At 35.8% G+C, this 16,037-nt stretch overlaps 1 protein-coding gene across 1 annotated transcript; it reads left to right on the forward strand.

The window, feature by feature from the left end:
• The first annotated feature begins 4,629 nt into the window (after nt 1–4,629).
• Nucleotides 4,630–15,752, forward strand: LOC146882371 (uncharacterized). The gene is made up of 4 exons (XM_085667374.1): nt 4,630–5,365; nt 5,480–5,603; nt 5,934–6,257; nt 15,389–15,752. Exons 1-4 carry the CDS (start codon nt 4,630–4,632, stop codon nt 15,750–15,752), a joined length of 1,548 nt encoding a protein of 515 aa, XP_085523500.1.
• Nucleotides 15,753–16,037: the final 285 nt, after the last annotated feature.

The following is a 16,037-nucleotide window of genomic DNA, read 5'->3' on the forward strand; positions in this document are numbered from 1 at the left end:
ATGCACTTATGTCCTCACCAAAGAAAGGGAATGTACTCTCATGTGTATGTGTATGATGTATTTTATCCTCACTATGACTACCTAAATGCAATCCTCTATACGAATGAAAACTCATCTTGCCAAAAACTCTTATTAAACAATTTTTCACATAGAAACTTTAGGAATTTCTAAAGAGAAAATAATGGAAAAATTTCTAGAGATACTCCCAGGAAAGGGAGGTGAGTCACATGGATAAGCTTAGGAACCAAGCCTTTCCTAGCCAGAGATCTCTAAATTTCTTTCACAAAATTTCTCAAGAAAATTTCAAAGCAAAACAAATTTTAATTGTGAAAAAGAACTTTCAAAGTATGTGAAATCTTATGACCAAAGAAAGGTCAACTAAGTGTTAAACACATTACACCTAGATATCACAGAGACGTAAAACATAAATTTCAACATGTATAACACACACATAACCTGGACATGGAAAACATAAAGAACAAGAAAACATAAAAAACAGGAAAACATAAACTAGACGAGAAGTTTTCCTAAGTGAAGAATCAAGTGGAACTTGGAACCCCTTGATGACCTCACACTACACGATTAAAAAGCTATTACAAACAACTAAGGAATGGAATTGCAATAATGGATTTTCCCATTCCAAAGCAAATGAACAGAAACTAAAAGAAAAAAATTACACCACAAAGTTCCATGATATCAAAACAAACAGAAATGGGAAAAACAAATCTGCAACTGGAATTGGACCAGTTTGCTCTCTATTTACTCTCGGTCCAGCCACAAAATAGGTGCTCTCATGTGTTTGCACTCCTTCTTTAAGTCCCAACTCACTCCACAAGTCCTCTCGGAATGCTATCTCAATACCTTTTCCCATAATTCATCCTGCAGCTCTACCTTCAAGAGAAAGGTAATCACCTACAAAGTTGCCAAATCAGTGAGTTGTATGCCAACTGAAAAAAAATCACTCACGGTCTTCCACATAAGAATAACAAAGCAGAAAATCAAGAAAAGTTCAAATGGAAGAATTGGACAACATCAAGTGATAGAATTAAATGGACAAACTCAATTGAATAAGCAAGAAGGACAAGCAAGAAAAAGGCAAAGCAACAAAGGATAGCATACAAAGTAGAACCTAAAGAATGTGTCTAGAACAAGATTAACAAAACTAAAATCAAGAAGACACAAAACAAACAAGTTGAATCATACATGACAAGATAGATGCAGCTGGAATGAATATATATAGAATCAAAACTCAATGAAGCTCCCATACAAGCATAGTGAGCAAGTGAAGAAGGCTTCAAGAGTATTTAAAGGAGTTGTGAAATGCATTACCATTTTCTTTTCACTCAGCAGGCCATCAATTTTTTTTGTTTTCTTTTCCACATTTCTTTTTCTATTTATATCAGATCACAAGGCCATACATTTACACACTGTTATATTTTGAAATAAATTTGCTATAATTCACAACTCAAAGTTCAAGTTCAATTTCATTCAGCTAACAAAATGCACAGTCATGTTCAAAGCAAATGACTCAACTTAAAAAATTTTGAAAGAGACTCAAGGAAAAACAGAGTGACTCTCGGCCAAGAATAGAATTAGGCAACAAAAGTTATGCATCCGATTCACAGTAGCATATTAAATCAAAAATGCATTGCAATACTGTAGACTTTGCATCCAAAAATCTGGCCACAAGTCAAATACACAATCAACTCAGTAAAACACAATGACATAGCCTAAACAGAACTGAAGCAAAAGCATACAGTTTTCAGAATGATACAGATAGTGTATGAGGTTCAATGTCACACTGAATCAATCATATAAGATACTAAGTTGAAATGAAAATAATGGCCAGCACAAGCAATGCAGAGGTATGAAATTGCAGTGATATGATAAGATGCACATTCTAGGCTAATCACAGAGTAACAAATTGTGATTAAGTAGACACACATTTAAAACCAATGAAGTTGCCAATATCAACAAAGATCATCATGATTTTACTTCAAATAGTTGGGATATGAATATAGCTAGAGCACACAAACATCAATCACAAGAAACCAGATTGACGAGCAAGATTATGCTAAGCACAAATAACCAGAAAAAAATAATGTGACTTAGCTTTCAAGCAAGGCAGCAAAGATTCAACAGAAGCACTAAACACGATTGGCAATAATAAGCAATGAACTGATGCAAACAAAGCAGCAGAGAGTCAGCCTATGTGTGGACCAAAACCAACTAGAATTCCACTGAAACTATTTGAACAAAGCAGATGTATCATCAAAGTAGTGGAAAACATGACAGTTTGGCCAGCACAGTCATTGGCAAGCACATGAATGGCAAAAACAACACAGGAACAACAACAAAAAGACAGCAGCAGCACGAATTAACATGAATCAGTGGAAAATGCACTGCAGAAAAATTGCTATTGATCTACTAGCAATTAAAGAACTCCAAAACATACACATGAAACTACGCATTCGAATTAAAACATATACTGAACAGTGACGAAACAATAGACAAACACAATTTAGGTACACATCTATGGAATCAGCGACATACAAAGCAACTAACATGACCTAAGACAAAACATGATTCGGAAAAAAATTAAAGCTAAGTAAGAAAACGAAATTAAACCTAAGACATGCAATGAGCAGCAGATTCAGAGAGCTAAACATGAAATCATCACGGTATTGATTCAGAAAATTCAGGACAATTTTAATGAATCATTCAGCAATAAATTTCAACAGAGAATCAGCAGAGACGCAAATCAGAGAATAATAATGACTCAATCGCAAAAGAACAAGACCGAAATGCAAACAGTGAAAAGAAAAACACTAAGATAAGAGAAAGAACACTTATCTTTGAAGTGAGACTAAACGCGGTGGTCCAACCGGTGAACTTGGCACTCCTGATACCAAATGATGAGCGAACCTCAGCGAATCTTCGGTGGAAACTCCTCGCAAGGTCGTCAATCGTCAAACGTTCAGTGGAAATCCACCAAATCGGCAGCGGAAGACGGAGTTCCAGTGGGGAACTCTCACTGAAATGGTAACTCAACGAGGTTAAAAACCTATTCTAGGGTTAGGATTGAGCTGAGACCAAAGGGGAATTAACACTCTCATTCATCAAAGCTAATCAGTACAATGGTTGGCTTGCCTTTTATAGATGAAGGCAAGCGAAACAGTAAACGAGAGAAGGGTGGATGCCGTCTAACACAAACCTAACGGCAAAAGAAAACCCTAATGACTCCTAGGGGTGGAATGCGTGAAGGAAATGGGTTCAGGATTGGCACACGTGAAATAACCCTAATAGAGAAACTCTAGCACAGCTACGAAAGGAGCGTGATGCAGAAATATGATATGGGCTGCCACTTGAACTTAAGATGCAAGCTGATGATCCACACGTGGTAAAGAAACCCTAGAAGAGGTTTGGCCTTTGTAAATGAGAAAGCGAAAGTGAGGCCGCGTGTGAAAGAACAAATTGGGTTTCTTGAAGAAACGGATATCTCAGCCCCTACTGGACTCAATTGGAGACAACGCATGCTACACGGGGAGAAAGAAATTCAATTTGGCTACAGACGCTGATGGAATTGGATGCGTGCGGTGTAAGATTAATTGGGCTCGAGCCCAATAAAAGCGTGAAGAGCTGCAGCAGGATGTATCCGTGCAAAAAGAAAGTTGCGGAACGAATTGGGCTGCTTCTCTCCAACCAACTTAAGCAAGTTTATAGATGAATGTATACCAAAGACATTAGTGGGCTGGTGGCAGATAGTGTAGTCTCGACCCGAATATACTGCACAATAAAGCCCAATTATTAGACTGAAATTAAATCATTCAAAAATATATATATTTATTTAATGACAAAGAAAACCTAAATGGGCCAGGCCATTGGCCCAAGCTGAAAAGCCCTGTAGGGTGATCATCAACGAATGAGTTAGTTTCGTGGGAGCACAGGGAAGTCCTAAGACCTAGTTCATGCATATGATTCATGAAGGACTATGATGTCATGGTTGGGTGATTTGGAAAGTATGAGAAAGTTTAGTTATGTTATATTTGGGTTGGGGAACATATTTATATTAATGTTTTGTTTATATATATTGTACATAGCTCACCTTTTCTGTGTGTGTCTGGCGATGATCGGATGACTTGTTATTCAGGAGCAGATGATGTGACAGGTGGGCCAGGAGATGCTTACACTCGAAGCGAGGACTAGCAGGGGATATTTTTGTATATCTATATATATGTTATATTTTTTAGCTTTGAGAAAATTATGTAACCTTTTCGGGAGCCATTGACTTTTATTTCGGTTTTATGAATTATGGACTCCTGGTTTTATGGCTATATCTATTAAAGTTTTAAATTTTCCGTGTTTTGGGAAATAGTTATATTAAATGCGGCATTTATTTTAATTCGAATTTTATTTAGTTAATATCAGTAATATTCCTTTGGGATGTTACAATTGGTATCAGAGCAAAAGTTTTGAAAATATTTTTAAAATATTTTGGGGCTAGTGGGGAGTGAGCTTATCGATGTGGTTGTGTGTTGCATGGTTGTGTGTTGAATGTTGAAAGATGTGTGTGGTTTTTGTTGACTGAGTGATTGATTTATAACAATTGTGATGTGGCGTATCCAGGCTATGGCTGCTAACATGAGGAGGAGGAGTAGTGGTGTTGATGACATCGATGATGCGATTCACCAGATGTTGGATGCGATGCAGCCACCCGTAGCGGCACAGCCTAGGACGACGATTGCACCAATTAGGGTGCCAACTGTGGAAGATTTCCTACGCCACAAGCCAACAGAGTTCACTGGCAAGGCCACCCCTGATGAAGCGGATGCATGGATCCGCAAATGTGAGAAGATTTTCAGGGTGATGAACTATGAGGATAAGCAGAAGCTACTCTTTGCTACCTATCTGCTGAATGAGGACGCAGAATATTGGTGGACAGGTATGCAACAACAGATGGAGACTCGGGAGGAGCCGGTGACATGGGCAAACTTCAGGACTCGTTTCCTGGAGAAATATTTTCCAAGTACAGTTAGACAGGACCGGGAGGCAGAATTTCTTGCACTGCAGCAAGGGGATATGTCAATACAGGAGTACGTCAACAAATTTGAACATCTGGCGAGATACTCCTCACAAAATATTACTGAGGAATGGAGGTGCTTGAAGTTTGAGCGAGGACTCAAACATGAATTGAAGAAGGTGGTAACGCCTCTGAGAGAGAGGAGATTTCCAGTCTTGGTGGAACAAGCCAAGAGTGCTGAACACTTGGAGAAGGGCCCTGGTCCTATTGTGAGCGGACATCAGAAAAATGTCGCAGAGGCTAGGCAGATGAAAAAGCCGTATAGCCGACCCCAGACATCCCAGGGTCCTACTTGCTACTAGTGTGGCTGTCCCCACCTGAAGAGGAATTGTCCAAAGCTGGCAGGCGGAGTAGGAGGGTCAGGCGACTGTCGCAAGTGTTTTATATGTGACAAACCAGGACACTTCGCCAATAATTACCCAGAAAAGAAGGGTCCTGGCACGAAGAAACCAGCAGCATTGCCAGCAGAGCGAGCTAGGGCAGCGGGTAGAGTCTTTGCCCTGACCACCACTGAGGCTACATAGTCTGGTAATCTTATTCTTGAACCTTGTGTGTTGTTTGGTAAAGTAGTACTTGTGTTGTTTGATTTTGGGGCAACCCATTCATTTATTTCTAATGCGTGTGTGGGGAGATTGAATTTGGTGACACGCGATTTGGGATGTGAGTTGCTTGTTTCAACTCCCTCCTCAGGTCAAGTGGCTACTAGTTCAATCTGCGTTGGGTGTTCAATGGAAGTGGCAGGTCGTAGATTCAAGGTGAACTTGGTGTGCTTGCCTTTGGAGGGACTGGATGTAATCTTGGGGATGGATTGACTGTCTAACAATCACGTCATAATTGATTATGGACCACGCAGTTTGGTATTCCCAGAACATGAAGGATTGGAGCTAATCTCGGCTCAGAGGGCGATAAACGAAGTAGAAGCCGGAGCCACCTGCTTTATGATAGTGGCTCATGTAGAGAAGAATAGTACCGTCGAGAAGATCAGTGTGATTCCAATCGTGGAGGAGTATGCCGACGTGTTTCCAAAAGAAATACCCAAGTTGCCACCGAGTAGGGATGTGGATTTCTCCATTGATCTCATCCCTGGAGCTGGCCCAGTGTCCATGGCGCCCTATAGAATGGCACCAGCAGAGTTGGCTGAGTTGAAGAAGCAAATTGAAGATTTGCTTGAGAAGAAGTTCATCCGGCCAAGCGCGTCACCCTGGGGAGCACCGCCCTATATTAATGTTTTGTTTATATATATTGTGCATAGCTCACCCTTTCTGTGTGTGTCTGGCGATGATTGGATGACTTGTTATCCGGGAGCAGATGATGTGACAAGTGGACCAGGAGATGCTTAGACTCGGAGCGAGGACTAGCAGTGGATATTTTTGTATATGTATATATATGTTATATTTTTTAGCTTTGAGAAAATTATGTAACCCTTTCGGGAGCCATTGACTTTAATTTCGGTTTTATGAATTATGGACTCCTGGTTTTATGGCTATATCTATTAAAGTTTTAAATTTCCCGTGTTTTGGGAAATAGTTATATTAAATGCGGCATTTATTTCAATTCGAATTTTATTTAGTTAATATCAGTAATATTCCTTAGGGATGTTACACTAGACATATAAAAGGGTTGAACATTTTGAAGTAAAAACACTCTTGTGTCTCAACCATTTGTGAGAGTTTCCTCCCTTAGGAGTGAATACTTTTAAGCCTTATCTTGCATAGCAAGTGGCGGCACACTTCCACTCATCTTCAAGGTTGCCATGGCTCCTAGCCTAGCCTTGTAGTGGCGTGCTTCTCACATTTTTTACCATTTCTTTGCTTTCCATTTTATGTTTTCTTCTTACTTTAATTATTCTTGGTTTTCTATGATTTATGTGCTTTCCATTTCCTTTTTGTTTTGAATCAATCCATCATCTTCTTCTCTTGAGCTTTGTGAAAGGAACCTTCACATCTAGATAACTTGCTATCTTAATGTCCAATGGTGATTTCACTTAGCTTTCTTAATCAACTCACACCATATTCAATAATCTTAAAAAGGAACAAGATAATCCTTCATCATTTGGTATCTAGAGCCTATGTTATCTTGAATATGGTGTTTTTCATGTGTTAACCTTGTCTTGTAGCTATCTTGGTATGGTTCAAATCCACTTCCATGACACATAAAAACAGTGCTGGCAGGAAACGTGACGATTTTAAAACATTAAACTGCACCAGCTCAGCGGTCCAAAAATTACATTTTTGGTGTCCAAAGAAAGCTCTTTCAGTCTAGTTTCCATAAAAAAAGAACCAATGCATTTAGAGTTCTGTGGAGAAAGTTATGATCAAATTAGTGAGCAAAGGTCAAATCTGCCAAGAATACATGAATCATCGTTTTCAGGTTTTGTTGTGGCAGTTTGGCTACGGTTTTTGCACCTCTTTAAGCTCCTAAATGTGGTTGGATAACATGTCTTTGGATGCTTAGTCTTTGACCCTCAAATCCATGAGTTTAAATGCATGATAGCTACATGTTTGTGTCTCTGTGTATGTCATGTTGAGTCTTTAAATGTTCCTAACTTTTGCTTGAGTCATATGTCATATGTTAACTTGATGTTTCCTTATTCTTGATGTTTTGCTTTCACTTTATGTCTTGCTTGATGTATGCTCCATGAAATTGATTTTGGCCTAAAACTTGAGGAACTAAGTGTCCAAGCCACCTAAAACTCTTTCTCACCATTTTATGAAACTAGTTGTGAAAGAAGAAAAATTTGCACCAATTTTTGCCTAAAAACTGAGAGCAACCTTGCTCCTTGGTGAACTAAAAGTGTGTTTTTAGGTGTTATGCTACTAGTTTTCATACTTGAGAATTGGGTGATATTGGCTAATTAGTTCCATGCTTTAACTTGGTTAAGATCTTTCTTGGTGTATGCAGTATTTAAGACTTGAAGATGCTTGTCAAGTACTTTCCATAGAGTCTTTAAAATGTGCTTTTCTTGTTTTAGTCTATTTAAAAGTTTTGTCTCAAACTTTTCTTCTTTAGACTTTAGCTTTCCTTGTTTTTGTGCTTTTCTTACTTGTCACTAGGTGTTCTTTGTTTTGTCTTACTATTTTCTTTTCTTGAAACTTTTGGAGTGTTATGGCCGAATCACTTGTCTTGCATTTGAAAGGTTTTGCACAAGTTTTTAAAAGTGTTTTCCTAATCCTTTGGTGGATTTTGAGTGCTAGCCTTGCCTTGTCACTTTGGGAGTGTGATCTAAACACTTGAGTTGCATTTTGGGTTGGAATTGGTCTCGATTTTCATGTTGTCTAACCCCTAATTCATTTATTTTGTCTTGGCTTTGAGTGTTTTGTTGTAAGAATCATGGCAAGTTCATCAAATGCACCTACTCCAAACAAAAACAATACATTGATGAGATTGCTTCAAGATTTGGAGTTGTCTAGGAAGGAGTCCTTTGAACAATTGAGAAAAGAAAAGGAGCAAAGTGACCTAAGAATCCAAGAGCACATTCAAAGGCTTGAAGCTAAAGAGCAAGAAAGAGAGGCTATGAAAAGAGGGCATTCTAGGCGCAACCCATCATAAGAGAAGCAAACTCTAAAGATTCCTAAGTTCTATGGAGGAAGTGATCCCAAAATCTTCCTTGATTGGGAAGCTAAAGTTGATCAAATTTTGAATGAAAATCATGTAAAGGATCAAGCACAAGTTGATCTAGTAGTTTTAGGATTTTTGGAGTATGCCAATACTTCGTGGCATAAAGTTTGTAAGAATTATGACCAAGGGCCACCTGCGGCTTCTTGGATGGACATTAAAACTCTTATGTGCGCTAGAAGATCCAAAGGCTTCACCAAGGTTCTATGAGTGTGAGTGAGTACTTTAAAGAATTAGAGTCTCAAATGCGTAGGGTTGAAATAAAAGAAACTAACAAAGAGAAAATAAAAATATTTGTGAGTGGTCTTAGGAGAGACATACAAGACCAAGTAGAGTTGTATGAGTACTCCACTCTTGAAAATGTTTTCACACTTGCCCTTGGGATTGAAATTCAATTGAAAAGAAAAAGAGGGGCAAAGAAGAGTTACTCACCCAACAACTACTTTAGTCTCATGGAAGGGAAAGGATAAAAAGAACCATGATAAGTTCCCTTCTAACTCTCATCAAGAACCACCAAGTGATCACATTCACCATTCCACTTCTCAAAGATCAAGTTCCATTAAATGTTTTAAATGTTTGGGTTATAATCACATTGCTTTAAATTGCCCAACCAAAAGGACCATGATCTTAAAGAAGAGTAATGATGTTGAAAGTGAACACTCATCTCCCCATTCTCTTTCAATAGAATCTTCTTCCTCTAGTAAAACTAAAATTTTTGAGAAAGACCTTATGTTATTAAGGCGCATGATAGGTCAAGATCAAAGTGAGATTGAGCCAACTCAAAGAGAAAACCTTTTTCAATCTGGATGCAAAATTAACAAATGGGTTTGCTCTCTAATTATTGATGGAGGAAGTAGTACCAATGTAGCTAGCACAAGGTTGGTCGAAAAGCTTAGCTTAGAGACCATTCCTCATGCTAAGCCCTACAAGCTTGCTTGGATAAGTAAAGAGGGAGAAATAGATGTCAATAAACAAGTCCTAATTAACTTCTCTATAGGAAGCTACAAAGATGAGGTGTTATATGATGTTGTTCCCATGGAAGTCACACATATCTTACTAGGTAGGCCATGGCAATTTGATAAACAAACTTTACATGATGGTCACACCAACCAATATATTTTCTTCATAAATGGGAAAATGACCACTTTACAACCTCTATCACCTCAAGAACTTAATAAGGATAGAAATATAATAAGAAAAGATAAAGAAGAAAAAGAAAAGGGGCAAGCTTTCACTAAGGTCTTACTTGCCTACAAAAAAATTCTTCCAAAGCAAGATGTGCATCACCCTTCCTTCTCTTCCCAAGCCAAAAAGGAAGGCCCAAAGCACAAGCAAGAGAGGAAGAGTACTCTAGAAAATAAAGATGGCCTAACCAAAGCTAAGGGTTATATCCTTAGAAAGGATGGAACAAGAGCTCAAAAAAGGGAGGCACAAATCCTCCCCAAATCAAGTCAAGCTCCATCTACAAAAGCTTAAAGAATTTGTGGTCAAATTCTCTCCAAGGAGGGGAGGATGATGAAGGATTGACCCCAACCAAGGATGGAGGCACATGCTTAAGAAGACTAAGCATGTTTAGAAAGGAAGCTCACTAATCCTTCATCCCTTTCATTTGTGTTTGTTATTTTTGATTCCCAAATTGACTTAGTTGAATCAACTTTAGTTGACTTGTTGACCTTTGACTAGGTTTGACTTTTTGACTATAGTTGACTTGACTTAAGCCAACATGTTAATCTATGTTTATTTGCTTTGTAGGTTAATTAGGAGTAAGAAAGCAATGCTAGGTGGCGCATGGTGATTGGGGAGCATAAATGATGGGAGGAGAGAGTAAAGCAAAGGCATAAAGCATAAAGTAAAAGGCATGAAGCAAGTGTACCTATGTACCTTTGGTCTCCTTTGTTCTTAGCACACTTTGGCCACTTTTTGGAGACATATGAGACACATTCTTTGTCTCCTTTTGTGCTAGAACGAAATTAGCCTTGCACACACCATAGTTAGCTCTTTTGTCTCTCATTTTTGTAACCTTATTTGACATAGTTTCTAGAAGCTAGGGTTAGATTTTCGTAGGTACTATGTCACATAGCACACTCTCCTCATAATTCCCTATGGAAAACTTAACATTCACTTGTTGATTGACTACGATGCCCTCATCATCATTAATCCATTGAAGTTTATAAGGGTTAGGATAAGGCAAGATAGTTAATGCTATTTTTTCAACCAACCTAGTGCTACAACAATTGCAACAACACCACTATCCACAATTAGAGAACATGTATTTTATAAAACATCACATATTGTATGAAAGATGATTTCTCTTTGGGTTAGTTCTTGGGAACTAGGTTGATTGTGGAGAGTTCTCTAATCATAAGGAGATCCTCATTGTGCAACGGTAGGCACCTTCACCTTTGGTTGTGCTTTTCTCATCATTCTCACTATCACTTTCTTCATCTTGGCTACTATATACATCATTATCCCTTAAGATCATGGTTCTTTTGATGGGGCATTGATAACACTGTCAACCAAGGTCCTTTTGGTGGCGACATCAGCGATCAAATTAATACTACTAAATTATAGCATGCCAATATTGCTAAGATAGTAGCCAACAAAATAGAAAGGATAAAGTCAACCCTAAGTCGTCTCTCAATGGACACAAAATTGATTCTCGACAAATTAGTTCTTATAAAAATTACACGAAAAAGTTGTTAGTCAAATAATAAGAGTAATAAGAGAAATAAAATTGGTGAAAGATAAAAAAATATAAAAACAATGATAAAGAAAATAGATTGATTCCATTACTTTTCTAGGTTAGATTCATGATCAGTTATTGTTGAGTGCGTATTTTGCCCTCATTTAATGTTTAATTCTGGGTATTTAATTGAATTTGTGTGCTTAAAGATCGATTTAATTGGGATTTTCTATAATTGGGTTTATTGAGCATGAGATACAAAAACATGTTAAAAATAACTTTTTAGTTGCATCAATGTTCTTTGGATATTTTGAGGTGTGTTAGTGCAGTTGTAGCTAAGTTGAGCTCATGGAGGTGTGGAAATAAATTGATTAAAGCTTCATGACACCTTAAAGATAAATCCAATAATAAGAAATTATCGAAAGCACAAAAATCCAAGCCAAGCCAAGTACAAAAATCCAAGAAAAGCTTGAAAAAGTGAAGAAGTTTGGCTAAACCAAGAAGAGAGGAACAAAAAAATTGGACCTTGTGGTTTTCTTTATCTTTATGATAGAAGATAATTTGGGAAAAATATATTTTTAGATATTTTATGTGATATTTTTAAATAATTATCTTATTTAATTATATCATAAAATATTAAAAGATAATAACTACCAAATCTTTTTAGATATGTCAAGATCTTCTTGAATATTTTTAGTTCCACAACAAACAAATATATCTTGAAGATATTGAATTATTTAGAAGATAATTTAAGGAGATTGCAAAGGGTTGATTTGGAAAATTAATACAAATACTAATTGGTGATAATTTATCATATATCTTTAATTAATTAGTTAATTTAATTATATTAGATATTGATATTATCAACCAATTATATTTGTCAAATAGTCTATATCTCTCCAAATATTTTTAAATATTTATCTTTATCTTTATTTTAAAAGATATTTGAGAGATTTTAGCAATAGAAAAGCCCAGTCCAATTCCTATATAAAGACACTAAGGGAGAAGCAGAAGTGACAAGCTCGACACGTCAGAATTGAGGAACCCTTAAAGGGACTTAATTTCTTTCTCTCTCTTTTATTCTCTCTATTCTTCTCTCTTTATTTTGCATTCATGGAGTTCTAAATTTTTTGGGTTGATTCCATTGTAATTTCTGAATTGGATTCTGAGGTTAGATCAATTAATTTCTTTGTTCTTTTTATTATTGTTGAGGTTTTCATTCATCTATGTCTTTTATCTTTAAATCACGTAAGAAGTAATGATTTCAAATCTATATGCATGTTGGACATATGAGTCTCAGGGTTTTTAAATTGAATTGAGACTTTACTTTGATTTTATTTAGAAACTTTCATATGATTAAATGATTTTTTACCAATAATTGAGACTTTACTTTGGTTAAAGGTATTTAATTTAACTACAATTAATTGAGACTTTACTTTGATTAATTAAGCTTTTTATTTGGTGAGGAGATAAAAGAATAGACATGATTAGGCATAGTAAATTTGATTGAGACTGTACTTTGGTTGAATTTACTGTGGATAATCTAAAAGTTCTCACTTTTAATTGAGACTGTACTTTGGTTAAAAGTGAGAACGCCAACAAATTAATTGAGACTTTACATTGATTAATTTGTAAATCTATAATAATTAATTGAGCAATAATCTTTAGATAACCGATGATGAATCTATTTTGAAAAAGCAATGGAATTAATCTATTTTCTTTACTATTGTTTTTATTTCTTTTTATCTTTTAAATTTTATATCTATCTTTGTTTATCTTAATCCCCTATATTTTTTATTTTATTTGACTAACTCATTTGTATAGTTTTATAAGAACTGATTTGTTAAAAATCAATTTTGTGTTCGTTGGGAGACGACTTACGGTTACTTTACCCTTTCTATTTTCTTGACTACTATCTTAGCAATACTGACGTTGCTATAGTTTAGTAGTATTAATTTGACTGCGTCAATGACAACGTTCTCAGTTATCTAAAGATTATTGCTCAATTAATTATTGTTGTAAATTTGCAAATTAATCAATGTAAAATCTCAAATAATTTGTTGTTCTAACTTTTAACCAAGGTACAATCTCATTTAAAAGGGAGATAATTTAGATAATCCACAATAAATTCAATCAAAGTACCATCTCAATCAAATTTTATTATGCCTAATCATGTCTATTCTTTTGTCTCCACACCAAAAGAAAAAGCTTAATTAATCAAAGTAGTATCAACTTGTTTTGGTTAGAGTAAATACCTTTAATCAAAGTAAAGTCTCAATTATTGGTAAGAACTCATTTAATTACATGAATGTTTCTAAATAAAATCAAAGTAAAGTCTCAATAAATTTAAAAACCCTTCAACTCTTGTGATTAGCATGCATAGAGATTTAAACACTTCGCTAATTAGCTAGCATGCAAAAATCATTACTTTTTGCGTGATTTAAAGACAAAAAGACATAAATGAATGAAAACCACAACAATAATAAAAAGAAACAAGACATTATTTCATTCTAACCTCATAATCCATAATTAAATTACAATGGAACCAACCTTCAAAGCTTCGCACTTCATGGAATCAAATTATAATAAATATAAAAGAAGAGAATAAGGGGAGAGTAAACAAAATTAGCTACCTAAGGGTTCCTAAACTACAAAGTTTCGAGTTTGTTTTTCTGTCTCTCCATGGTCTCTCTATATAGGACTTAGATTGGACTTTTCTATTGCTAACATCTCTCAAATATCTTTTAAAATAAAAATAAAGATAAATATTATTTATCTTTATAGTGATTATGGATATTTAAAAATATTCGGAGAGATATAAACTATTTAATAAATATAGTTAGTTGAAAATTTATGATATAATTAAATAAATAAATTATATATAGATATCTTACAAATTATCACCAAATAATATTTGTATTAATTTTCTAAATTAGCCCTTTGCAATCCTATATTCCAAATTTGCCGAGAAATCCAAATATATCAATATTTACACTTTAAACTCTTGTTTGACAAGATTTGAATATTTTGACCAACTTTGACCAGATTTGACCCTCCAATAAGAGATTCACATGTGGCAGATTTGTCCTTCTCCTAAACTCAGGCCACTTTCATTAGGGTTCCCCCTCTTCACATGGTGGGTGCTGAGCTCACTGGCAGAACTTCCGCATGACAAAGGGGAGCCACGACTCCCCCAATTTTATTTTATTTAATTTTCATATATATATTTAAATTAATTATTTATATATTATATTAATTTTTTTAAGTTTTTTATAAAATATTATACATATTTTCTCTTTTTTTATCTCAATTTTTACTTTCAATATCATTTCTTTTTTAAAATAAAATTGTACCACAATAAAATTGATGAGTTAAACATTTTAGATCAATTAATTTATTCTTTTGAATTGGTTTATTGTGTACTTTTTTTTAAGTATATGTTTTCCTCCTGCATGTGATAAATTTGTTTACTGCGTACTGCTAGGTGATGACAAATTCATATTTTTCTATAGGTGAGAGGTGATAAATTTATATTAGAAAAATTATGATAAAAAGTAAAATAATTGATTTTTTTTTCAAGAAAAAGACTTGTGATTTATGTACATCAATTAAACTTGAAAATTTTTATGAGAATCCAAAAATTAAAGATTACGAAAAATAACTATCTAAAACTCTGAGAGTTGCATATAATGAATTTGAAAAAAAATTAATTTGGCACCCTAAGTTCTTTTACCAAGTTCCGCCAGTGGTTGAGCTTGTTGCCTAGGGTTCAGGCTAGGTGCGGTCTGGCTTTGTTTCATTTCTGTGTGGTTGTTGATGCTTGTTCTACGGAAAAGATAATGGTGTTGTTCTGGCAAGGTGACTTGGGGAGGTTTGAAGGTTTCGATATGCTTTGTGGTTCGTCCTAACTTGAAATTTGCACTGGTGCGATTTGGTTTTGCAGGTACATGGATGGAAGCTGATCTGGTCTTTCTTGTATTTGTGTTTTAGTAGGCTTTTGCGTTTTCCAGCAACGTATGCGGATGTGCGAACTGGCTGCGCAAGTTCATGTGCAAGTTCGTGGAGGTTGTTGCGAGAGAGGTCTCGTCCTCCTCGCCTGGTGGTAAACGAAGCTCGTGGTTCAGGTGCAGTGGAGACGTGAACAGAGCTCCATCAATGCTGGTTGAATGGTGTCTGTTTCAGATGGATGAATGCGAGTTGCTCGCGTGGTGGTGGACTGAGGTTGCACGAGTTGGTTCTCTAGCATTGACAAACTTGCAGATTTGGTTCGTTCGTGATGGCACGATTTGTAACTGTTCGAGGTTCATGCTCGTGGTGGTTGACGGACGTGAACAGTGGTTCTTGGAGGTTAACGACAGTGGAGTTCTGGTGTGATGGTGAGAAGGATGGAGATATAGAGGTGGCAGATTCTCATTGCTTCAGCTTATGTGTCAGGGTTTATGAACACATGGCAACATCTTGTTGGCCATAAATTGTGTAGCCATAAATAATGAGTTCGTAGGAAGGGTTAAACTTAATAGAAAATAGGGGTGTAAAATGTTTTTGGGTAGTCAACTTGAAAAAAAAAAGTGTGTAAAATAGAAATTGAGGGTGCATTTAACTCTTGGATTATTTTTTTTTTAGAATTTATTGATTTTGGTCTTATTTTATAATCTAAAA

This window comes from Vigna unguiculata, chromosome 10, assembly GCF_037176805.1.
Source record: "Vigna unguiculata cultivar grain cowpea cultivar isolate G323 ecotype 2 chromosome 10, ASM3717680v1, whole genome shotgun sequence".
Lineage (NCBI taxonomy): Eukaryota > Viridiplantae > Streptophyta > Magnoliopsida > Fabales > Fabaceae > Vigna > Vigna unguiculata.